The 27,774-nt window shown below is 37.3% G+C and overlaps 1 protein-coding gene across 1 annotated transcript; it reads right to left on the bottom strand.

The window, feature by feature from the left end:
- Positions 1-27,774, bottom strand: LOC145998555 (transcriptional adapter 1-like). Its single transcript, XM_083134984.1, has 7 exons — positions 27,648-27,774; positions 21,852-21,888; positions 16,037-16,261; positions 14,103-14,306; positions 10,839-10,987; positions 6,639-6,804; positions 1-997 (listed from the first exon to the last, which is right to left on the bottom strand). The coding sequence occupies exons 1-7, from the start codon at positions 27,716-27,718 to the stop codon at positions 866-868; spliced, it is 984 nt and encodes a 327-aa protein (XP_082991110.1). The 5' UTR covers positions 27,719-27,774; the 3' UTR covers positions 1-865.

Raw genomic sequence — 27,774 nt, forward strand, 5'->3', positions numbered from 1 at the left:
AAACAAAAAGCGTGTTTGGAAACACTGACCCGGGATTATATCATCGAACACAGGCAAATAGCAAGGAAATGGCAGCAATCGCCTCTGCGTGTTGGAAACATTTCTCACAACAGAAAAAGGAATTCCGGGTCAAATAGCTTAAACGATCAAAGAAAACACCTTCATGAACTTCCACAACATCAGAGAAATTGATTAAAGTAAGTAGTTTCTTCTGTAAAAATGAAGAAATCCGTTCGGGTGATACTGCATATTTACCGTTTTTTTAAACACAATATTTGCACTGTATCAAACACTCTTCTTTAGGTAACGTAACAAGAATAATGAATCTGCTAATGAAATGATTTTGAATTGTGTTGAAAAAAAATGTGCCACTTATATTATTTATTCTTAATTATGTTGGCACACTGCTTAAGTCATGTTTAATTCTCATATCTGTGTACATATTCTTGGGAACAGAAGCTAGAGCCCCGAATCACAGCACCATTAAAAAAGAAAACCAAAGAGTAGTCACATAAAGTAAAATCCTTTGGTATAAAGTCATAAATCAGCATATTTCCAGGTCAATAGTTGAACTATTATTATGCACTCTTAAGTTTGGTTTATTCTTCGCTTTTGACTAATTGAGAAAGATGAAGGTGAGTGATGATATGATGAAATTGATGAAGGTTACACTCACGAAGAACATCCATGCCTAGGTTGGGATTCCAACCCAGGGTCCTTGGTATTATAGCATGCTGTGCTAACAACTCTCCCAAAACACTCCCACGGAGGTGGGCATGCTATTAAGTGTGTTTCAAAATTTTCATTTATGGAAAACTCAAAATGATAGTTTCAACAATAGCAGTGTTTATAATATCACAGTTTTCTAACACGATACTTGATTGCTGGCTTCTTCACTCGTCTCCAGTTCTTCCCGTGAAGGATGCCACAGCTTTCCAATAATCCTTTCAATATTTATTGCATAAACAGAATGGCATGGCAACACTGATTTGTGAACCTGAAAGGGGAAAAATGCTAAAGAAGTGACCGAAATTATAAGACATTTGGCACGTTTTGGCTAATGTTTATAAAAGGATTAATCTAATTTGTTACGGTTAAATATTTATTTCTTGTTACATTACAAGGTACTTTCCTATTTTTAAATTTGCAGCTGTTTTCTTAATAATATAATATGCAACACATGTTGAACACTGTAGCAGAGTGGTCAGTATAATGTGTTGTGAGGTCCCAGGTTCAAATCCTGGATGGTTTCCTTGTATTTGTCCTCTCAGCCATTTCATCAGTTCTTCATTCATCCTTGTTGTCATTATTAACGCATGCATTCAAAGGCTGTAGCTCTATCAATGTTTTGAAAAGTAATAATAAGAACACTATTATTATTATTATTAATACACTAAAGCCATTACTTGATCCCATTTGCCACTAAACCTTAATGGTTGAGTAGTAATAAAAATAACAAGATATTAAAATTGTTAACATGTATTTTTAAAGGCATACCCACTTGTCCTGATTTGCATCATGGGGAAGATTTTACATCTTCCGTTGTCATTGTTAAGTATGAGAGGTACAGTTTTCTTCATAGATTGTGAAGAGCTGAAAGAGATCTATGTAGCCTAGTGTCGGGCAGAATCTACAATCTTATGTGGGTGCTTTTTGAAGTTTTACTTTTTATTCACTCTAGGCATGCGTCACTTAATAGAACTGCTAAAAGCACTCAAATGAAAGGAGAAAAAAAGGTAAAGTAAAGTGCTCCCCTGTGCTCTTCACCATGCCATGAAGGCATATAGGGGGTGTGGAGTTAGGACCCACACTTTCTTGAACACGGCCAAAGCTGGGGGTGTTGTGATCAGCACCATGCTCCTTTACCCCCAAGAGTTCCCTCCAGGTACCCACTTTATTCAACACTGGGTGGGTGCAGGAGCTGCTTGAACAGGTGGAAGAAATCCTGGTTCCCTTCTGCCGGGGATCGAACCCGGGTCTTTCGCATGGTAGTCAGATGCACTACATCCGGTCTCTCGCATGGTAGTCAGATGCACTAATGACTGAGATACCAAGATCGAAAAAGTAATGTTAGACCGGAAATGCCTTAATATCGTCGGCTGCTGTCCATCTGCACTGATTTGGTAGGAGAGCTGATTGAAGTTTGATGTATGTGGATTTTAAATACACTACAAGATTTGTGTAAATATTGTATTAAAGTTGATAATTCACCACTTAACAGACCCATACATTGCTTTGGAACGTGACACATTAACCTACGAAAAATTGAGATACGAGAAAACAGCATTCAGTCGGCAATATGGCTTTGAATACTGAAAATATTAAGTTAAAAGAGGGAGCGTTTTCATTCTTCAAGAGAAATACGTGGAAATATAAACACTTTTAATATACATTTTCCAGCTGAGGAATAGATATCAAGATTTGATTTGGTTAATTTGGTGTTTTTAAGTCCACTTTATGCACAGTAAGGCTAATTGGGATCCGAACCACTTGTGCCTGTACCGGGTATCGAACCCGGGACCACTGTGCCATCAGGGAGGCCAATAGATATCAAGAACTGCTTGCATCACCCAAATAAGGAGAATACGTAGATGGCTTTTTTCCCCCATTATTCAAGAGCATTACGACAGAACTGAAATAAATGTGCAGCTTATGTAGTAAAACTCATGCATTTTCTGTACGTAAAGTAAGTAAACAGATTCTATACTTTCCAAAATTGCATTTTAAAATTCACATGAGGGCTGCATTCGCTACTGTCCAACTATCTACACTAGACAACATTCTTACCATGTCACAAAACTATTTTAAACACCTACATGAAAATGCAGAATAGGCACACAGAGATTCTCCTAAATAGTCTAGCAGAAGAGTTCTAATGTTATCAGATTGTAACAGCTTCAAAAGAAATCTCAAAGATGTACTCTGGCAGGGCAGTAGGATAAAAACTACTTCAGGAACCTCTTAGTAACTTTGTATAGGGTGAGTCAAAAGTCCCTGACCACCCCTTATAAAATGAAAGAGAGTGTAGTTGCAGCAATTGGTCATGGTAGTAATATGTTATTAAGCCTAGGGGGAAACTTTTTGGTGCATGTCATGACAACGGCCGCCATCTTGGTGACCGTCATCTTGGATCCAACTTCATTTCTTTAAATGGGAAGGGGGCATGTGGAGTATGGTTTTGGGCTAGAATTTCACCAGGAATTCAGTGGTGAAGTCAGATTTATGAAAACTTTAATGATAAGGAAGTTATGGGCATATGAAAGTGATAATTACGTATTATTTGCAGGTGCTGAACCATGCCATTGACCAAGACCGAGCAAATCCAGATCATCAAGCTGTGGATGGGGGGGGGGGGGGCAGAAGTGCCCGTGCTGTAGCTCGTGATTTCAACGAATGGAACTCTCAATGGAAGCCAGTGTTGCACTTGCCAGTGTTGCACTTTACAGTGCTCCAATTGCTGACCAGGTTAGAAGAGAGCGGTACAGTCCAGGACAGGCCACAATCTGGTAGGTCCAGAACTGCAACAGACGAAGGAACAGCTACGGCAGTGCTAGCATCGTTTGCCAAGTTTCCGCAGCACAGCACACGTCGAATGTCTGTGTAATGTGGTGTCAGTCAGAGTTCCATTTGCAGGGTGTTAAAGAAGGTTAACACATTGGGGTCTCACGATGGGCATAGCCCACAGTGCACTTAAAGTCAATGTGGATGAACGACGGGCTTAGCCCATCCTGCGATATGCAATAGCTTTGCCTATTGAACTACGGCTATGTCGTACTTCGTCTCATGTGTGTGTTCATTCAAGCCCCTCTGTTGAAATTCCCACCACTAGGTGACTCATGTGCTATTTTTATCTCGCACCTGCGACTGTTCGGGTTGATGTACGTTGCATTGTTTAGAATGGCGTCGTTAGATCCAGGCTGCATAGCGGAAATTCTGCATGAGGATTCCGCCTCAAAGTTTGAAGTTAGCGACGATTTTGATGATGCAGATGAATTTGAAGATTTGGAAGGTAGGTTTTATTCATAATAATTAATTGTTGACAATATAAACAGTGTTGCAAACTATAGTATTTTATGAATGAAGTGAGAAGAGGTAAATTTTTGGGTTTATTCATCTTGCCTCTTGCTTGATTCTCCTACATTTATTATTTTGTATAGTGTATGTCAAATGAAAATTTATTTTATTTATTTAGTTTATTTATTTATTTTTACAGATGACGCAGAACCAACTGATACATCGTCTGGTCCTGTCCTGCAGCCACTTTTTCATACAAAAGCTAATTACCTGTAATTTGTAATTATTTCTTGTTATGTGCACATAAGAAGTATTCTTATGTAAGATTCAAAAGATGTATTGATAGTTTATGTAGTTAATTATTGAAATTTCCAGATTACGAACTCAAAATATCTCTATATTAACATTTGTTATAATGTTGTACTTTTTCTTTTTTCACAAAACATTGCTGAAAAAATATTCAAAAATTTCTGAAAATGAAAAGAAAATTTAACAAATTTTTGTTCATTGAAAAGAGGAAGTTTTGTAGATTTAAGAAATGTGTGGTAAATAAAAACAAATTAAAAATATTTTTTCTACGATTTTTTGAAAAACAAACAAAAACCGCAGACCAGAGGTACAAACCCGAATGTGTTAAGTGGCACCCGTACAACTGCAGCTGCAGCACCATCTCTCTGAGGATGACCTGGATAGGAGAATGCAGTTTTGTGAATGGGCTATGGAGCAAATTCGCCAGGACCCTTTGCATTGCATATTCTGCATTCTGATGAAGCAAATTTTTATGTGAATGGGGAAGTGAATAAACAGAACATGCGGTATTGGTCCTCCGAGAACCCGTTGTGGAGAGATCCGAGCAATATGGTTGGTGCTGGGAAGGTTATAGTGTGGGCCGGGATCTGGGGGACACGAATCATTGGCCCATTCTTCATTCATGACAATTTAAATGCAGAGGGCTACTTGAAGTTGTTACAAGAACACATTTTTCCAATCAGTTCTGACGGAGGATGGAAGCTTCCCCATATATTTTCAGCAGGATGGGGCACCACCTCATTATGGGTGACAGGTTCCTCACTATCTGGACCTCCAGTTCCCTGGTCGATGGATCAGTCGACGTGGGCCAGTGGAATGGCCTCCCCGATCACCAGATTTGTCCCCCTCGATTTTTACCTGTGGGGGTCATGTGAAGTCAATCGTGTATGCCGAAAAGATTCGGGATGTGGGTCACTTGGAGCAACGGATACTGGATGCCTGTGCACAAAGCACACTTGAGATATTGCTCAGTGTCCACAGAGCATGGGAGAAACGTCTCAATGTCTCAACATGTGCATGGCACAAGAACAGCATATTGAACACATCGTGTAACTTTCATATGCCCATAACATCCTTATCATTAAAGTTTTGATAAATCTGACTTCACCACTGAATTCCTGCTGAAATTCTAGCCCAAAACCATACTCCACATGACCCCTTTCCCTAAAGAAATTAAGTTGAATCCGAAATGGCGGTCACCAAGATGGCAGACATTGTCATGACATGCACCAAAATGTTTCTCCCAAAGGCTTAACATATTACTACCATGACCAATTGCTGCAATCTACACTCCCTTTCATTTTATAAAGGGTGGTCAGGGATTTTTGACACACCCTGTATAATATTAGCTATCAATATTATGCATCTTGATTTATTAATTCACTCTACACTTCCTTCAATTATAAAACAACATTGTTACTATTAGTTTATTTTTTTATGTAACTTTTATTCATGGTTTGTATTATTGTCCTTATGCATTCTTTTCTTCTCTCGCATTGACTAGATTTTGTTGTAAGAATGGGCCAAGAGTCTTAGTTCTAAGATTGGCTGATTGTTATCTTGCAATGAAAGGAATGAAAAATATAAAAACAAGAAATAACCTAAATAAAAATAAAAATGTTAAAATATTGTTTCAGATGGATACCAAAAGCAAAAGAAAATGTATGTGCACGGAGTGCTCGAAGTGGGCTTAAACCTTAGGGCTACCTGAAGTGATGCTCCTATGTTTTAACATGGGGACAATGACACATGGTTCTGCATAATCTTTCCTAACTGGAGAGAGTTGCATTTCGAACACTGTGTAAAAGCCAGAAACCTCTAGTGATAAATATAAAAAATATGATTAAAAGAACTGGCAACTATGGGATCAACAGTTTTGTCACAAATAAACAATCAGGCAACTTGGATCTGAATCTGTTCAGTTCAGTATACAGGTCTTTTACTTGCATTTTGTCTCATGATACAAACAAGAAGTTTGATTTAAAATGTCACTCTTTGTAATAAAAGGAATGTCATTATGATTATAAATAGTAAATATGTATTTTCTGCTATGAGGATCAAGAAAGTATCCTATTTCAAAGCATAGTTCGTTTCATTTGTAATTTTGTACAGTACAAAATAATACACTCAATTTTTATCTGGAAAGTTTCTTTCAAAACAAGATGAGAGCATGATGCCCATCTCCACACACACTTTACTTTTTCAAAATAAAATTCAGTGTATTATTTAGTAATATTCAAAAGTAACTGCACAAGCTTTTGCAAATAAGATAATATTTTTGTGAAAAAATAATGTAAAATGATGTGATGTAAAACCTGAAATGTTTCAAGGAGATCGTAGGCTGAGACAGGCATCTGAGGGACATCTTCCGCATAGCCACAGGCCACTTCAAATGCTGCCCTCTGCTCTGCTTCATCCAACGTGGGTTTAACAGAAGGCAGGTGGAAATTTTCACCAACATCCATTACCTCAGTGGCACAGCTGGAGAGGGAAGGAAGAAAGCAATTTCATTTTGACACAATAAAAACACATTGTAAGATGGTAACACTGAGACGATATTGATGAAAAAATTGTGAGTGATATCCACAATTATTGGTAGTGGCTGACACTGCTCCAGAGTTTTTGCAAAACGTCAAAGTTTGAATAAATTCTTGTAGCAAGGGAAAGCTACGAGGTTGGGCTAGAAAAAAACCGGATTGATGTTGCTATTGGCAAACAACGAATGCGCGAAGGTTGAGCAATGCATGATTCTATACTACCATACCCTGCCTACAGAATGACTAATTGCCCTGGGTGAAGGCCTCTCAGTTTCGCTGTGGCCCTTGGATAAAGCGGAACGTGCGTCTGTGCTCCGTCGGAAAAATGCTGAGTATTAAAATGGAACAGCGTGTCAATATGAAGTTCCTATACAAACTGGGGAAATCCGCAACAGAAGCGTACGACATGTTAAAATCTGTGTACGGGGATGAGTGTTTATCACGCACACAAGTGTTTGAGTGGTTTAAATGGTTTAAAGAAGGACAGGAAACGATCCAAGACAACCCACGTTCAGGACGACCATGCACGTCGAAAACGGAAACAAACATTCAAAAAGTGAGTGATGTGATTCGAAAAGATCGTCGATTGTTGCTGAAATCACAGAGAAAGTGTTCGACAAATTTTACACGAGAATTTGAACATGAGTAAAGTGTGTTCAAAACTCGTGCCAAGGAACCTGACATTGGAACAGAAGGAAGCTCGAGTGAACATTTGTACGGACACTTTGAAGAACATTGAAACAGACCCTACATTCTTAGAGAGAGTGATAACCTGTGATGAATCGTGGTTTTTCACGTACGACCCTGCCACAAAGCGCCAATCAATGCTTTGGAAGACCCCGAGTTCGCCACGTCACAAGAAAGCTTGCATGAGCAAGTCCAAATTCAAAGCCATGATGATTGTCTTTTTCGACATTCGAGGCATTGTGTACGTTCATTGGGTACCCGAGGGTCAAACTGTAAACCAACATCATTACATTAATGTGCTGAAAACCCTTCGTGAGCGAGTAAGAAGACGACGACCTGATTTGTGGCAACTGAAGTCATGGATTCTGCACCAAGACAATGCTCCTGTCCATATGGCCCTGTCAGTGAAGACATTTTTGGCTAAATATGGCATCCCAGTGTTAGAACATCCGCCGTATTTGCTGGACCTTGCTCCCTGTGACTTCTTTTTATTCCCCAGAGTGAAGTCCGCCCTAAAAGGAACCAGATTTGAGACAGTAGAAGCTGTGCAAAGAAAAGCGACGGATGTAATGAACATGATCTCCGAAAATGACTGGCAACACTGCTTCCAGCAATGGAAAATTCGTATGGAGCGGTGTACAGATCATGCAGGGGAGTACTTTGAAGGAGATAAAGTTCCTGTTGTACAAAATGCCGAATAAAAGATTTCATAGCATCAGTCCGGTTTTTTTTCTAGCCAAACCTCGTATATCAAATTTATTTTGGGAGAATAAATGATTTATAAAGATAATCGCCCTGGACTCACTGCACTGTACCTTTTTTTTCCAGGGAGAGGGGATGTTCACGATCTGTACAATTTTTGGGGTTGATGTGATCAGCACCATGCTCTTGCTACCCTTAACTTTCTCCCCTGCCCCCAATGCTACGACCCTGGAGGTACTTACAAAAATGTTATTTACAATGGCTACAGATATCTTAATCTCAGGGGATAGGTTCTTTATTCGAGAATTCCAAATAAGAAAGCATTTTATAGCCAAGAGGATATAGTTAAATGTGGATCTATATTCTGAAAACTGTACACAATACAGAGAAAATATATAGCGAAGCTTGTATATACATTGAAATATATATATATATAAAAGGTAAAGTGCTCCCCTGTGCATAGCACCATGCCATGAAGGCGTATAGGGGGTGTGGGGGTAACGCCACACACTTTCTTGATCCGGTCGTGAGCGGGGGTGATGTGATCAGCATCACGCCCCTGACTGCCTTTACCCCCCAGGGTTTCCCCCAGGTACCCAGGTTATTCGACGCTGGGTGGGTGCCGGGGCCGCTTCCATCGTTAGAAAAGTTCCCAGATTTGAACCGGCCGGGGATCGAACCCGGGACCTTTAGCATGGTAGTCAGACGCGTTACCGACAGAGCCACCGCGGCCATTATATATATATATGCTGATTTCAAATTTACGTCGGTTATATTCTTCTTATATATATGAATAATTGAAAGGAAATCATCATCTTCTTCTTTCTTCTCGTAATTTTGGGAAAAAGGCTTCTTCTTCTTTTCTTATCTCTGATCTGGGAAAAGGTTTCTTCTTCTTTTCTTCTTTCTATTTTTGGAAAAAGACTTCTTCTTCTTTTCTTCTTTCTAATTTTGGAGAAGGCTTATTCTTCTTTTCTTTCTTCTATTTTTGGAAAAGACTTCTTCTTCTTTATATTTAGGAAAAGGCTTCTTCTTCTTTTCTTCTTTCTATTTTTTTGGAAAAGACTTCTTTTTCTTTTCCTCTTTCTATTTAGGAAAAGGCTTCTTCTTTTCTTCTTTCTATTTTGGAAAAGTCTTCTTCTTTTCCTCCTTCTATTTTGGAAAAGTCTTCTTCTTGTTTTCTTTCTTCTAATTTATTTTCTTTCCTTTTAAAGTGTAATCTCATTCATTCCATATATGCGCTCGCTTTCCCCGCTTCACAAGCTATATTTATAGAAAGATTAGGGGCGTCTAAACTGACAATAGCGCCACCTTCTATGTAACGACCAAAAGGGGAATAGCCCAGGATCGCTAACAGCAAGCGCTGCTTATGGCCCAGTGCGTCTAATAAGAAGTGCAACCGTAAGTGCTTCGGGGCGTCTAATTGAACACAGTGCCACTGAGGGACGGACAAATACAAAAGCTGACGACGTTCTCCTCGTCAGAGGTATTAAATCAAATTTTGATCACTAGGATCAAAAAGGAGACACATTTCTGATTTCATTTGCTCACTTATTAACTTTCATAATTGTTTCATATACGAGCATATTCTTATTTATCTTAATTGGCTATATACAACATTTTATTCACTCCTTCTATAATTTTTATACTCTTCCTTTATATATTTTTCATTTACTATCATATATATATAATCACTCTTCTCCGCTCCTAGTTTCTACAATGAACTCTGCTCTTCTTTATATGGCATGCTGCCATCTATCGTCGCTTTCGGGAAACATTTATTCCTTGCACTTTTCATTGTGTCGCCGGAACTGGCACGTGACACCAATATATCCATTTATTAGAGGTTGGGTTAACTCCATAGCTGCTTTATGCAGAGACAAGGTCAGAAATTCCCAACCTTTAGATTAGATATGCTTGGAATCGAACCCAGCACTCTCTTGCGACAACAAGATACCATGCTGACTAGATCAGAGTGGCTCCATTTAATGATGTAATAAATCATGTGTGTCATTATTGAAAATGATTAAAAAATTGTAAGTTCCCACATAGCCCAAAGGTTAGTACTTTCACCTTTAGTGCAAGTGGTTCCAGGTTCAATTCCCAGTAGGAGTCCTAAAAATTTTGATTTTGACTCTGCATCGTGAGGACTATTGGGGAGATACTTGAAAACATTAAGTAGTAGACTTCCATCTCGAAAGCCAGAAAACAACAGTGACGGAAGTTGCTGCAGTGACCTTGCATCGCTGAATAAATAAGCTGCTTAGCAGACCATGGTCTTGAGAAAGATGCTGCTGGTTTAGTTCAGTTTAAAAACAGGTGTCTTTAGTAACAGTAACGATTTTTGCAACAGTAACTACATACAAACTACAGTAATACAAGTCTTATGATTTACAGTGTGGTGCCTTGTTATTGTGTCATATTTACTGTAATATTTTTCATGTACAGTATGTGATTAATACAACGTGTTGAAATGGGTGACGTTCCATCAAATTCAGAGAAACGAGTTCTGTAATATTTAGAGATAACATGTAGTAAGTGAAGCAATATATTATACATATTAAGGTGAAAAAAAAGTACAATATTTACCTCTTACTAGTTTCATCCACAATGCATGCTGTGTTTCGGAGCCAAGGATTAGAAACTGGAGCCCCCATGGCATACTGGAAGCGACCTTCACGTAATTTGTAACCTTTCCTCCTTCCAAAGAGTGCTATCAGTACATTCCTCATTAAAGTCTGAAAGAAACAAGGAAGAACTGTCTCTTTTACATTCCTCCTCTCAGCCCAGCTCGGAGTTTTCCCTATAACCTATGAAAATTTGGTAAAGAACTAATTTATTTTCTGGATTCACAGAACGTGCAAATAAACGCAAAGTATTCTTAGATTATATGACAGGAACGTAGCTAAGTCCTTTTTCTGAGTGGGGGCCAATGGAAATTTGTTAAGGGAAAATAGCACAGAAATAGCAAGTTCCAATGCATCTGTCACTCTGTAGATCAACTGTGAGAACTGTATTCATAAAATTGTACTGTTTATCAAAATGTTTCTCTTTTACTTTCTTAAAGTCCAATTTATGCACAGAAAGACTAATCCGGACTGTGGTAAATGTACAATTTTTATGGTATTATTTACATAATTTGTGCAAATGTGGTAAAAATCAAGAGAAAAATTATGCTAAATTTACATTATTTCCGATTTAGTATTAATGAAAAATGAGTTTAGCATGCCATTTTACCCCTTGTAAGAGAATTTTGACAACAATTAGTATTCTTTGGAGTAATCGCGATTGTGAAAAATAAGATTCCTGCCTATCAGGCATACAATACAACATGTGTGTGTCTTTTATTTGCAGTCCCTTGCATAATATAAAAATAAGCAAGAGCCAAACAACAACAGTTAATTGCTTTCGAATTCAGCACCCCAAAATCTATTTAAAATTGCTTACTTTTGTTTCTAGAAAAATTACAATCTAGAGCAGTGTAATATCACAAGATTTGAGGAGGAGTTTGGGCCAAGTACGCCCAGATCTGGCCATACTAATGCTATAAGATGTCCATGAAAACTTAATGTTCTTAATAAATACGGAGAAAGTAGTACTCACTTTATCTGTGAAACTGTTTTTTTTCCCCTTTGTTCTAATGAAGATGGTGGCAGTGGCCACTGAAATTAAGAGAACAAGGGAAAAAAAACAGTTTCGCAGATAAAGTGAGTACTACTTTGTCCGTATTTATCTACTACCGCGTCTCTCTTCTCCCAATTATGAATTAATGTTCTTCTTGGCAAGATAGTAAAATACATAACACAAACAGTTTTAGGTGGAAATATCTAAACATGTAAGAACTGAACATGTCTTTATGTTGCTTCAATGAACAAATCTTTCATTTGCATTAGGGCTGAGCTGATACCACTTTGAAACAATACCCATACTTGAAAATTGTAACAATTAGGGATGTGCCGAAGCTTGATTGATTGATTGAATTGGTGTTTTAAGTCCACTTTATGCACAGTAAGGCTAATTGAGACTGGACCTACAGTTTAAAGTGGGATCCGAACCACTATGTGCCTCCACTCGGTATCGAACATGGGACCCCTTGATTACAAGACGACAACTTTACCACTGCGCCAGATGTGTAAAAGCTGATTACAGATGTATGAAAATTGGTAGAAATTGACATTTTGCCAAAAATTCGATATTTAAATCAGTACCGATAATACTAGAGTTTTATATTTTAATTTTGTAACATTTATTGAAAATTAGTTTATGAATCTTCACCACTGTGGAGTTTTTGTGATAAAATTATTGCAAACTCTCGTTCAGAGGATCAACCTACTTCAAAATAAGAAATAGAACAGTACATTGCTGAACCAAGTATTCCACATGACCAGGATCTGCTGTTGTATTGGAAATTTAAAAATGAGTATTCAAGCTTGAAGCATGTGGTGAGAAAATTCTTCAGCATATCAGTATTCACTGAATGAGTGTTCAGTGTAGCTGGACAGATTTCTGATAAGAGAAGTAGGTTACTTCCAGAAGTGCTTCAAAAACTCGTGTTTCTGCCAGCATTAAATTTACAAAATTAAGAACAAGAATTCATTTTGCATTTCAAAGAAGTAATGTTAAACCCCTGAGAATATATTTGTATGTATGCATATATAATATACAATAGAGATGATGAAGGAGACAGTCAACACTTACCACACAAAATAGAAGACGTTGATATTTCGTGGGATATACGGCATTTTCACGAGAGGAAAAGAGGTAGCACAGTGTCACATACACTGTGAGGTATATCCCAACAAAATATTGACATCTTCTATTTTGTGTGGTAAGTGTTTACTGTCTCCTTCATCACTTTTGTTTATCCGCCTTTCTGGCACTTTTCTCACCCTATTCCTGTGTTTAATATACAATAGAAATGTACATAGCAAATTTATTTTTGTCATGCTGAAAATAACATTACATTTCTGTTGAATAATCTTATGTATTGGAATTTGTTAAATATCAGCATCGGTATTTGTTCCAAAAAATTATCGGTGAGTATATCGGCATTGGTAAATTTTCAGCTTTGTCACATCACTAGTGACAATTAAAAGTTGTTCAAAATATTGATTCATATTAGTGGGTGACTATTGCACTGCAATTACAAGCATTAACTTTAGCAGTCTTGCTTCAAAATATTCAAGAATTACACGAGAATATCAAAATACCTGTTATGCAATCACAAAATACAGTTTTTCACACAATATGTGCAAAATAAATTAAACTTCAATTTTGCATATCTTCCAGGATAATAAGAGCCCGTGAAAGTGTTGCATGGCATCTTTGCGTTCCCTGCAAAAGACTAAAATAAGTATCGGCAAGTATTGCTACGTAAAATCCAGCCAATACTTTCCGATATCAATACCACTGGTATCAGCTGGTACTGATACATCAGCATCGGCTCAGCCTAATTTGTATTCATACATAAAAAACAATTAAGTGAAGAAGACGTGCTAAACAAGCAGCTCAACAACTGAGATGTAGCAACAACAAACCTTTCATAAAATTACTTCATTTCTACAACAGAATAAAATAGTCTTAACCATGTATTATAAAACAAATAAATAATTAAAAACACTGTAATGTTGAATTTGTAACAATAACAAGACGAGAGAAATATCTAACATGTGAAAAAGTGATATCCAAATACCGAAAGGATTTTGGAGAAAACAATATTCACTATTTTCATAAAGGCATTACTAAATTTGCAAATAAACTATTCCTTCGGGGGAATTGTAACTTACAAGGAAACTACATATTTTTATTTCTGACATATGCCTACCCTACAAGAAACTGTAAGGAAAATCTTACCTGTACAGCAGTAGCTAGAAGTTCAGCAACAGATGTTTCAGCACCATCAAGGCCAATCTCCCAAGCAGCTATCAACAGATGACCGTACATCATTGACCTATCCGGAAGAAAACCTTCCCTGCTGCAGAATCTGTAAGGGTTGTTGCCATCTTCACAGGGAACCTCTGGAACCCTGTAGCTGAAGTCAGCCAGCACCTCGATAGGCTGGAAACAAAGATTTTTGAGCATATTGACTCATTCCTCTGCATGAATATCATTAAAAAATAGTACTGGATATACATTAGAAATGCACATTAATAGATTATTTTTTACTACCACTAAGAAAATATCAATAAAAGCATTTGCTGATTCCTGCTTAATTATTGCCTTCTAATGCAGTTAAAAAAAAATAGTGCACATGGATTTTGTTTGATACTCATAAAAAAAAAACATTTAACTGTAAATAGAATTGTGGAGGTAGTTGCGCCAGCAAATTTGAGAAATTTTGAAAAAACCTGATATTATTATGCACAATAATCACTCTGAGCTAAAAAAAAAATACATGTAAGGATGGCAGTACCTAGACATGTATTTGTATTTTCTTAATTTATGGCTTTTTGCTACTTTTGACAAACCACGGCAATGAGGATAAATGATGATTATATGAAATTAACAAAGGGACACTCACAAACGTGGATGGCCAGGGCAGGATTTGAACCCAGAATTTTTGGTGGTGAGATTGTAAGTCAACCACTTAATGCACTGGACAACTGAGGCAGTACAAAAGCTCATATGTGATTCGAAAAGCTTCTCCACTACCACTGGACATCCTCATGAACATCTACCCATTCTTATTAATACAACACATAGGAACTATGACGGCAACTGTAAACTATTATAGTAACCTCTTCAGATTGAACACTTGCTAAATACTTCATACTCATTGTTGTATTAAAATTTATACAAGTGATTTATGTGGAAGGAAAATCAAATGGCAAGGGGCATATAAATTTATAAGGAGTGGTTCTTTAAAACCATGGAAAACCTAAATTCACCTCCTAAATGAATGCGTGCCACTGACAGCAATAGTGTTTTACAAATTTTTGCTTGACATTTAGTTTAGAAAACAAGGGTATATGAAGCATGTCTTTATATTTTAAAACAATGACAGTATTTTAAACTAAAGTACAGACTACTCATAGAAATATCAGATCACAGGCAAAACAAAATGCACATAGAATTCCAGGAATACCATCTTTGAAGGTTAGGCAAGTTATACTGTACACAATTTCCACAATAAATTTTTCAGTATTTCTTGTACAAATACTTTGGCTGTTTGACAATTGTTACAACCACAATGGACAAAGCTGAATTTACAATATAATTATACTATAATGATCATTACTGGTTCATACGTTTGATACGAAAGTTCATATCTGCTATGTGTGACATCATTTTGTCTGTTGCTTGCTTGAGTGTGCTTTCAAGTCCATGTTATGCACAGAAAGGCAAATCGGGACTGGACCCACAGATTAAAGTGGAATCCGAAGAACTATGAGCCTCCACCAGGTATCAAACCTGTATAACTTGATTACAAGATGATGATGTTACTACTACAGCACCAGGGAACCTCCAACTTGTCTGTTGCATCTCTGGCATTCTCGACAATAGTAAAACGAGCATTTCTTGTGACTATATGTACAAATATCATGTTTATGAATATTCCATTGAAAGTGTGTGGGATAAAATCTTGCTATAACTGATTTTACACGCTTGCTGGATAAAGTTCATACAGAATCAGTGTACAGGTCCTGATCAATGGATCAGCATTTGACAAGTGTACCAATGCAATGATTTCCCTACATCAACAGATTCAATATAAATTAAACTACGTATCACTATGCCATTCCGAGCACACATGCACATTTTTCTTATTATCCAAAAGCAATGCTTACCTCGAACGGCCCTCTATCTGACCTCGACTTCTTCTTTGATTTTCCCTTCTTATTCTTATCCTTTGAGGACTCTGTCTTCCTCGACATATGCTCCTTTTCGGAAGTGTGTCCTAAAGTAATAGATGAACATTTCTTCAACACCTCTAACAGGAACTCATTGTGAAGGTGGATCTGGCTGTCTCGCAGAAGCTTCCTTGCTTCGATGTCAAACTCTTCTTTTGTACACTGTTAGGGAGAAAATGACATGACTACTACCATTATATACATGCACATTGTTAAAATATGTAGTAAGCACAAGAAAATTCCTCAAATTATCCACTGCTTGGCAAGAAGGATGAGCAGCAGTAATAATGGAAGTATTTTGTAGGTTTTGTGGTGTATTACTCACAATTCCAGAATATAAAAAAGAAGTTAAAAAATTAACATTAAAAACTGTACTTACATATGCATACATAATTACCCTATTCCTATCCATGTTACATACATACAGGTTTTTAGTCTTTTAATGTTCTTAACATGGGAATAGGGTAATTGTTAAAGTTTTTAGAGAACGACGAGTTTTTTAAATACGTCTAGAGGGGGATATAATATCTTAAATGTATCCACACCAACCCTTGTCCACAATCCTGTTATTACATTTCAACGTGGTACCATGTTAAGTACTTAGTTTTTTATACAAACCTGAAGAAGGGGATAGTTAGTCCCCGAAACTTAGTTTTAAAGAAAGGAAAATAGGAACAACATACTCGCATATGTAAGTACAGTTTTTAACATTAATTTTTTAACGTCTTTTTTATATAATGAAAGTAGTAGTAATAGTTCTTGTTAAAGAAATATTCACCTGCAGGCCAAGTTTTGAACCCCACTAGTGGACCACTGCACCAAGCCACCAAGGTGACCTCGTTATGTATCATACCTTACATGATTTTACTCTTTCATTTGTCTTCAGATTAAACCAGGATCGTCCAGTCGGTTGAGAATCAGACCACCACCACATGGGAGACCAAAGTTTGATTTCAAGGATGGCCGATTTCACATAGGAATTTTTTAATCAATGTGTCTGCTAGTGGAGTGGCGGAGTTTTTCAAAGGTGTTATCAGTCATCAGTACAACAATTATTCTACTAGAAGTTATCATCTACTCTCCCCCCTTAAAAAAAACATGCCTTCGACGTAGATTTTTGTTCATTTCATTCTTTTTTGCAATCCGCTCAGTGATTTAGCCACAAACACTCCTAGCAAGAACTACCACTCATGAGACAATTACTACGAAAACCCAGTGAATAGTGGTCGAGCCTTGTCAATTCTTCACTTGTTTCTTTGCAAATGAGGTGGAAAGGGGAAGAAGATGAACAACACATTTCTCGGGTCAGTTTAACATTTGTGCGGTGAGCAGATGACAGAATTCCGCTCCTCCAGCCAGTCAAATTGTGGAAGAGAACACCAGCTGTACGAACTACTGTTGCCAACTTAATATTTTGGAGCAAGGTTTGTCCAAATCACGAATCGCACGGAGGAACTATCTTTTCATCTATTACCAAACCGGTCTCAGTTGTAGTTCAAGCCTGTCTTGGCTTTGCAGTCTAGCTCTAGTTGTTTCAGACAAATAGTATCTCCATGTTAGGCGGGATTTAGATCTTTTCTGCCAATCCGATGTGACAACACTGGCATATACCGGCAGACATGACCGGTAATTGGGCCCATGAACAGGTATATGAATAGCCCCGTAGCTCACTGTCTCAAAGTCATTCCCGTTTTTCCTTGCATTGGTGTCTTCTCCCCTTGTTATCTCTTCAGGGGTGGAAACTGCCTCCCTCTTCGTTTCTGTCAGTTGCAGAAAAAATGTACTCTGCAATATTTACTCGACGGCAACGCTATTAGTTAATGTATTTAACAATGTTGTTATTTTATTCAAAACAACTTTTAATTCTTCACATCTTGCTGTTACCTGTATGCCACGCCTCTGGTCTCTGCATATCCATTGAATCATCAGGGTGTCTTCAATTTCGTAAAAACAAAAATTCCCTAACTTTTAGTTTTGTAGAACCAAAATTTTCCAGACTAACGCCATCAGGGCAATTCATGCATTTCAACATATGTAAGAAGATAACACTACACTTAGAATCCCATTAAACCAACTTATTAGAATATTCACTTCACATATAAAAGTGACAATGGCAGAATTGACTTCTGACTAACAAAGAATTGTTTTCTTGAAAAAAAATTCACAACAATTACAGCATAAATAATACACAACTGTAATAAAATGTAGTAATACAAATCTGTATTAATTCTATCTACCAAATACAACTCAAAAATTGCAACAAAAAAGTGGTAAATTCCAATAGCCCCTTTTGATAGTAGATTTCTACATGAAAATAGTTCACAATGTGACCTTTTCCTGGAGTATTTAATATACAGTTTCTAGTGTAACTACAGTAACATCCAGCATAGCTTTCCACAAGAAATTTAAAATTTCTTCCTTGTCCTTTTTTATTTTCCCAAAAAGGCCTACTTTTAGTGTACTTCCACAAAAATGTTGATTTTTCCAGAAAAACAGTAAATTTCCCTGACATTTCCAGAAAAATTAAATTCCCTGACTTTTCCAGGATTTCCAGACTGGTACACACCCTGGTGTTTCTCCAGTTCACCCAGCTTCTAAAAATGAGTACCTGGGTCAACCCTGCATGGTTAAGGTTATTAGAGCATGGTGCTGTGTTATCTTGAAAGAACATTACAAAAAAATTAAAGCCTTAAAAGAATTATATATGTTTCTGTGTACATAAATAAGATTGTAAATATATTTCTGTGTGAATTTGTGTTTATATATGAGTACATACGAGGGTCATTCGGAAAGTAACTTCCATTTGGTTATAAAAGAAACACCAGGACATTGTGAGAGTTTTTATTATATACAACTGAAAGAGACAATTCTAAGCTATTTTTCTACATAAGCACAGTTTCTGTTGAGACACTTATCATATCGGTGAACAAGGTTTACAATACCCATGTCAAAGAAATCTGCCGCCTGTGCATTCAGCCATGCAGTAACACTGTCCTTGAGCTCCTGGTCATTGTTGAAGCACTGTGCCCCTAGCCACTTCTTCATTTGTGGAATGAGGTGATAATTGATAGGGGCCAAATCTGGGCTGTAAGGAGGGTGGTTAAACAATTCCCACTGAAAATGTTGGAGAAGGTCCTTGGTTTGAGCATTGCTAAGAACACAATCATTACTCCATCCAGCCCAGATTGATTTTATGGTGCCTCATGCCAACAATTCCAAATACTTCTAGTGAACATTAATCTATGCCTGTCTACAAATTAAAGAAGTGGCTAGGGGCACAGCGCTTCAACAATGACCAAGATTGATTGATTGATTTAGTTTATTTTACTTCACGTTTTGTACCTTTTGGCTAATTTGCGAAGATGGGGATGAGTAATGAAATTATGAACGGACATTCACAAACAACCAAGCCCGAGCGGGATTCAAACCAGAGACCCTTGGTATCGCAAACAATGACCAAGAGGTCAAGGACAGTGTTACTGCATGGCTGAATGCACAGGCGGCAGATTTCTTTGACATGGGTATTGTAAACCTTGTTTGCCGATATGATAAGTGTCTCAACAGAAACGGTGCTTATGTATAAAAATAGCTTAGAGTTGTATCTTTCAGTTGTATATAATAAAAACTCTCACAATGTGTGGCAGCGGTTGCTCAGTCGGTAACATGTCTGACTACCATGCTAAAGGTCCCGGGTTCGATCTCCGGCTGGTTCAAATCCGGGAACTTTTCTAACGTTGGAAGTGGGCCCGGTGCCCACCCAGTGTTGAATGATATGGTGGAAACATAGACAATAACAAAATTTAACTTTTTTTGTGGCATTTGGCAATGTTGCATTGCTCAATATGGAAAGAGACATACTGTGGAAGACATGTGAGTGAAACAAAATTGATCCGTATGGTCACAAACAACATTTAGAAATGTTGGGGTGTAGCAGCTCACCAGTCAAATGGACCATGTTAGAAGATTACAGTTAAAAACGGGAACTCGTAAAATCGATAAAAACCAGCACTGGTGAACAACTCCAATCTGATATGAGGTGAAAGCTGCATAGGGAGGAGTAGAAAACTTAACAGGAATGATGGCAATATGGAAGAAGGGTGGGTAAGACTTTTCAAAAAATGGGATAAAGCAATGAAAACAGAACCTAAGATTGGCTTTCATGTTACTCCGGAGGTCATCCGAGCAGCCAGTGTGGAACGAGAATTCATACTGGAATGGTGATGAAATAGGAGGGGAGGGTGGGACTGAATAGGAGGGCAAGCAGCTTTTACCTCATATCAGATTGGAGTTGTTCACCAGTGCTGGCTGTGCAACTGACGTGGTTCTTATCGATTTTACGAGTTCCCCCGTTTTTAAGTGGTTTAAATTGAAATGGGTGGTTTGTCTTTATGGGATTTTTAATATGTGGAGTTTTTTTTAATTAGGAATGTGTCAGGGATATTTTTAAGTGTTTTCAACCCTACACTCCACCTAACCCTCTTTCAACACTTTTCAAAGCAGCACTATGTTCAGTGCTTAGGAAAATATTACGAACCTGAAGAAGGGATGGGGGGGGGGGGGCAGTTGGACCCTGAAACGTCGTTCCAAAAAGTTTCATACTCACTCACGTAAGTAGTGTTAAACTTAACTTAATACACTTTAACGTTGTTTATTTTATTTAATAGTGAGTAATAAGCACCAAGTTACAATATGACTGCAGTTTACTGTGTGGAACAAAATTTTACATAAAAGACAGATTATTTATGAACTTAATATCATATCATCAACGTAAAAAAGGAACCAAACTGTCTTGATAATGATATGTTCATCACAAATTTCCAAGATTTTTCCAAACAAAACTAGACCTCACTTATTGATCCAGTAGCATTTGAACTTCAAATCCCTGGTATATAATGTAAAAATAATCTCTTTACTCTCTATTTTTCATGACTTACATGCATTGGTGAATTTAGGAGGGACTTGGGGCCACATACTCCTTGCAAAAGGGATGACTAAGAATTATTAAAAAAAAAAAAAAAACTTATATTTTTTGTGTTGTTGGTATATATGTGAGCAACATAAAACAGACCCTTCAATAGCTAGCTACTTGCAGTAATATCCTTTTCCAGACAGTCAAAGAACAAAACTTTACTGCACTAATAGATTAGTGGGGACTGAATCTATCAGACACCAGATGTTGAATCCAGAACTGCTTGACTACAAGACAAAGGCCATCTGGGAGACCTTAAAAATAGATTATATATGTACATTTACAGTGATGGACACAATGTAGGAGTATTCTAGGTCAAATCTTTGCAAATCCGTGACAGTTTGAACTGAGAAAGTGAATTCTTAATGTATTTCTTTCTTTCTGTAATTATTCTTGCTAGAAATAATTGTACAACTTCTTCTACTTCACAAAAAGTTGCTAATGTAGTTGCCTTGTAATCATGGGGTTATGGGTTCAATTCCACTGCCCAGTGGTTCCGATTCAACTTTAAACTGGTCTAGTCTTGATTTACATAAGCACAAACTCAACCTGAAATAAACCCTTTCATTTGTATGCATGATATTTTGTGTAGAAAAAAAGCATGCATGCACACGCACACACCTCTTATTTCTGTTTCATCCAGTGTGTATATAATGACACACCGAGAGAAAGGGACTGAATTGAATATGAGGAAAATCTACACATAGCATTTGCAGTGTTATGACTTATCTACTTACAGCACATGCTTACAAGCTACTTTTCCTCTCAACTATGTTTACTTACCTTTGATTGAAACCATAATTTCATGTGGGAGAAATATCTAAAAAAAGAAAAGAAAGCAGAATGAATACACTAGCAGAACAGAAGGAAATTAAATACAGGTTTGTCAACCAGAATTTTTATTCATACATCCTCCCAACCTTTGTTTTTCTGACCCTGATGAAATTTTAAACCAATTATAAATTTCAATCAGAGGCTACTCGTGAACGAATGTGGTGCATGCTGCACATGCATCAATTGTGGGAAAAAGGACAGCTTGCTCTGAGAGGACATTAATGAGCATTTCTACATTCTAATTTCTTCTTATAGGAGAAGTATCTATTTTACACGAGAGCACTGAACTAAGCTTATATAACATTTCTTGGATCTGAAGTAACGCATGCATCAATTGTGGGAAAAGAATTATTACTTTCTTTCACTTCAGATCCAAGCTTAGTTGAGAGCTCTCGTGTAAAATGCATACTTCTCCTATATGAAGAAATTAGAATGTAGAAATGCTCATAAATGTCGTCGCAGAGAAAGCTGTCCTTTTTCCCCACAATTGACGCATGCGCAGCATGTACCACAAGCGTTCACGAGATGCCTCTGATTTCAATATTTGAAAAAAATAATTTAAATGTAATATTTGAGGTGGCCCACTTATCTTACAATGCTCACTCTAGTAAATTTTTCCTAATAATGCAGATTGTCTTGTATGATTCTCATTTAGGTACTTTATGTAGCATGCAAGCTGGTGAACAAAAATTATGTGTTATTTCAGTAATGATAATTTTTAAAGATTTTTCTGCACATGTTTCATTCATAGTTGCTAATGGTTTAAACATTAAAGACATACCATCAGACAAATAATGTTATGGTTGATTGACTGATTTGGTTTATTTTACTTAACTTTTCTGCCACTTTTGGCTAATCGTGAAGATGAGGACATGAAAATGATGAAGGGACAAAAGAACACTCATGTCCAAGCTGGGATTCGAATCCAGGATCCCTGGCATTGCAGCACAATGTGCTAACCACTCTGCCATGGAGATCAGCTGGTAGAATGCAGAGTAGGAGTGTAATATAATTCTAATACCCGGTAGGCTACTTTCAAAGAACTCAAACAAGAAATTTCATGATAAAATGCCTTAAAGGCCAAATTTGTTTGAGTTTTTGTTTTACATCCATTTTATGCAGAGATAGCCCCTAATTGGGACTAGACCTACAGTTTAAAATGGGATCCGAACCACTATGTGGCTTCACTGTATAGGACAAATGAAAAAAAAATGAAATAAAAGAAGTAAATATCAATACGGGACCTCTAGTCAATTTCCGCAAACAATTCAAAATTGCAAACGCATATACTTCGGTTGAAAGGAATCCAGTGCACGTGTGGTCCTGATACATATTTTGAAAGCTATGATGATATGATGAATAGACACTCACAAACATCCATGCCCAGGCCAGGATTTGAACCCGAGACCCCTATGAACAAAACTAAAACAGAAATACTGTGAATACCTTAGTTTATTTTATTTTGGTACTACTTTACTATACCTGAGACACCTGGGAATGATTTCTTTCGCACTTTTTTACATTGCTAACGTACTATTCTGCATTCCGGAACACTTATTTAGGTGAAATAATGGAATTTGTAACGAAAATAATGTATATTTCTTACATTTACGAGTACTTACTGTTCTTGTTTATTCCACACACAACATGGCGATAGCTTGCGGCAGCAGCAATAGCGCGTCGGAAATAATTTTAAAAAAATTAAAAACACTTTAGGAATTTTAAATTGACTTTTTTACTTACTTACGGGGACGAGGTATGCCTACTAGGTTAGGTTAGGCCTGTTAGGTTAGGTTCCATTAGCACTCCTTGCAAATGGCGGGAGCAGAAATAGCACGTTGGAGAGAGATTTTTGTATAAAACCACATGGATTCGCATTAAAATGGACCAAAACTACATTCCGGAACATCAACAACACTCCAGAAAATGAATTCCGTAAGTACTTTCTCCTGTAAATTTGAAGGAATCTGTCTCAGGTATAGTAAAGTGTTACCTTTATTTTTTTCATAAAATAATGTGGTTGGTCTGACAGCCCCCCCCCCCCCCCTTCTCGAGTAAGCTCAGGTTAATAAGGTGAACTTTAATCACACGTGTTTAAACTTTTACAAAATTTTCTTTTAAAAGAAGGATGTACTGAAAAGATCCATTTGTCAACAAAATATCATAAACGATTTCTCTTTCTAAAGGTCAGCTTGGTTGGAGTAGAGTGCATGTTACTATATTATGTAAGTTATTTACACAGTTATTTTCCTGTAGTTTAGGATCATTACAAGCATAAGAAAACAGTTTCAGGAGAACACATGCTCCCTTCATCAGACATATAACTGTATCTTTAGTCAAAATGAAAATAAATAAATAATTCTACAATGCAAGCAATGCGTACATACAAGAAAAACTATTATTTATACAGTATTTATTTATTTAATACCTGGTGGTGAAGCTTGCTTTTGAGCTATTTTCACCAGATTCTAAACTGTATGTGCATGATCTACAACCTGGCCTGGCCTGTTACATGGATGTATGTATTCTTTAGTTATGGATGTGTATGACATCGGTGTGCATTTTTTTTGTGCAGGAGACAAGTACTTTTTGTCTGTATGTCATGGAGTTGGAAAAATACAGCACAGTGTCTGATATGGACTGGTGCTGTTAATATGTCACGTAAGTGTTCGATGTTAGGTTAGAGGTCAGGTTTAGCATTAAAAATGCTTCGGTAAATACTTCCCAACACCTGACCATGTAATTTCTGGTCTTCAGCACTTTCTGCTATTCTCACTACGAGTGGCGAAGCCTCATAAGAGGCCAGGAGGCCAGGCCTACCCTAATATATTTGGCTATTACGGATAATTTTATTACTTACAATTTTATTAAACGACGCCCTAATACAAGAAAACTGAAATTCTAGGCCTTCCGATAATTTCCACAAATTTCCATCCCTGCCAGGGGCTCTATCGTCGCATGTCGAGCCACTTCTCCGCGGGCCTCAGCTGGTCCCATAACATTCTATGTCATTCATGCGGGAAAGCATAATTTCAGGGGCACGTTTGCCCGAAATGGACACAGTGAGTCTGGCCTCATGCAGTGATGCCAACCCTAGCATAATTGTGCTAAACGTAGTACAAGAACTTTTGTTGGTACCTAGCACCCTGAGTTTGGCATATTGGTGAAATATAGCATCATCTACAAACATGTGTTCCAGGGAGACAGATAAATTGAATTCAGAGGAACATATTTTGAAAGAAAAAAAAATCAGTTCTTATTTTTTCCAAACAAAATGTAGCATGCCGATCCAGCCACACCTGGTCCACATCTTCTTTTCTTTATCTTTCCTTACTTAGTTCACAAGGAGCATTTTATTGAAGGAAATTGGTAGAAAGTTGGGGTCACAGATAAAACAAGCTGCCACCTTTCATAATCGTCGAATTTTCTCAAACGTTTTCAAGCGTTATATTGAAACAATTATATTAGTTAAACCATTGTAATTAATTTAATGGAGGAAATTACCAATATTATCTAACTAATCAACAACTCATGTTCACATCACAACTCCCCCCAAAATAGATGCATAAAATGAACATAAGACTAAGTCATCCGAGCACAATTTAGTTGCATTTAGCAAAATTTAAGAGTTTAATCAGCATGCTTACCCTGATTGGGAGGTTGGCAACGCTGGACACTCGGTACAAACTAGGCTTCACATCTGTTTCTTGCCCAGCGTGGAGTATCCAACGAGGGGAAAAGGGAATTGAGGTTAGAAAGGCAAAGACAACTTGTTCAGAGGGCGAAAAAATGTTTGTATCACAGTGTTCTGCGTTTTCGTTAGTTTCTCGATTTACTCCTGTTGAGTTGTTGTTTTACTGTTATATTTTATCTTGTTTTTTCTTTTCATTCATTTTTTAATTGGTTTGATTGATTTGGTTTATTTCACTTTGTTTTTGTGCTACTGTTGGTTAATTTGCGAAGATGGGGATGAGTGATGTGAAATTGATGAATGGACCCCTGGCGTCGTAGCCCGATGTGCTAACCACTCCTCCACAGAGGTCGGCTTTCATTGTTGTGAGTGTGAAGTGAGCAAGGGGAATAATGACTTGTATTACTCTGGAATGCTACAAAAAGAAGCATAAAAGCCTATTACCGGGCATAGGAAGAAAGAAGGGGCATCGGAGCATTGAGGACTGCCACTCGAATGACATCTACAGCATCAATTTACAATAAAATGAAGAAATGCGATTTACGAGTTACCACACATCAAGAGTTACTATTCAGGTACGTTGATAGATGCAAGAATATGTTGTTACATTTTCAAAAATAACTTTAAAGGTTATATTTTTCATATTTTAAAAAAGTCGCACCCATAACAACACAAAGTCACACCCCTGTGCCTACCCTTCCAGTGATACCACGCTTCGCCACCGCTCACTACCTGGCGACAGTAGTAGTTACACTCGTTTGAAAATTTAGGTATAAGTGTACAATACCGGAAGTATCTCCAATTGCTTTCAAATTCGGTATACTCACTAAGTTTGGCCTCGTAATCACTTATCTGCAGTTAAAAATTAGCGGTCATGTCTAGAAATTGCAAAATAAGCTTGTCAATTACTGTTATGATTCTCCATACATAGTCATAACACAACGTTGCTAAAGTGTTGTGCAATAAGTGAGACCCGTTGCATGGATCGTTCATTTGCATGTGAGAATATGGCGTCTCGCGTAAAGGTGGAAAACATGTTTGCCCCTCGAACCATTCACGGTATGGTTAGGTTAGGAAAGCATAGTTAAAATTAAGGGTGATCGTAAACTTATTTTGAAACGCTAATCATTGCAAAAAATAGTTGTATCCCTTTATGGGGTTAATATTTTTTGAACGTGATTTATGACGTACCAATTTTTGGGTCACAGTTTCATACATCGGACACACATTTCTTCATTTTCAAACTACTTACGGAAATGAGTTTCTCTAAGGTTTCCAACGATAGTCGATGTATTTTCTTTCATCGTGGAATCTATTTGACAGGAAAATCATATATTTTTCAATAGAAATATCTCACCGACGCACAATTGACATTGCTTTCCTACGTGAACCGGATGCTCCATATGTTGGATGATGTAAGCCCCTGGCAGTGTTTCCAACCGCCCCTTTTTTTTTAACTATGCTTGCCTGACCTAACCAAAACTAACCTAACCTTATCGGAATGTTTGTGGGGCTATCCGTCAGCTACCCGTGCATAATGTTCCGGTATAGTAAAGTGTTACCTAACAACGTATGCATTTTTTGCTTTCACTATATTTGTGCAGGAATGTGCGCCACTATGTCACTTTTTCCAAGAGCGCCCAACCTGGATACGTATTTCTAGTTTTTTTTTAAAAAAAAAAAAAATCCGCACCTTCAAACTTACTTTTCCCGATTACTAACTACAACATTACCAAAAAATTATGAACCACGTTCCTCCTAAGCAGCCCATATTCTGCAGTCTTACCATATCCGATTTTAATGTGCCTGCGATCTATGAAACTGGTACCCAGTTTTTGTATTAAAATGTGTACATATTGCCGTCCTGTTTTTCCTTCACGAAACTATTACAAATGTCCCGCTTTGTTGTTTTAAAAATCTGGTCACTAAGATGAGTAAACAAATAATTACCCGCAACCCTTGTATTTACTTGAATAGAGTATGAATGTATATTATCTGCAAGGTATATGATCAAAAAATTTCTAAACGCAATTAATTCTTAATTTATTACTTACGGTTTTGTGTTCTCCCCAAGTGTTTCTGTCAGCTTTCTTCGAACAATATTTAAATCGTTACACTCCACCATACTTGAAAAAAAATCTTCCACTTAAAATTATACACTTCTACAAGACATGAATGAAT

Source organism: Lepisma saccharinum, chromosome 14 (genome assembly GCF_977018435.1).
Source record: "Lepisma saccharinum chromosome 14, izLepSacc3.1, whole genome shotgun sequence".
NCBI lineage: Eukaryota > Metazoa > Arthropoda > Insecta > Zygentoma > Lepismatidae > Lepisma > Lepisma saccharinum.

Excerpts from the sequence above, each read along its gene's own strand:
- LOC145998555 (XM_083134984.1), bottom strand. The coding sequence starts at position 27,718 with ATGGTGGAGTGTAACGATTTAAATATTGTTCGAAGAAAGCTGACAGAA. Across the intron at positions 16,262-21,851 it reads AATTATGGTTTCAATCAAAG|TGTACAAAAGAAGAGTTTGA; the intron begins GTAAGTAAACAT and ends TCTCCCTAACAG. Across the intron at positions 6,805-10,838 it reads GTGGATGAAACTAGTAAGAG|CTGTGCCACTGAGGTAATGG; the intron begins GTAAATATTGTA and ends TTCCCTCTCCAG.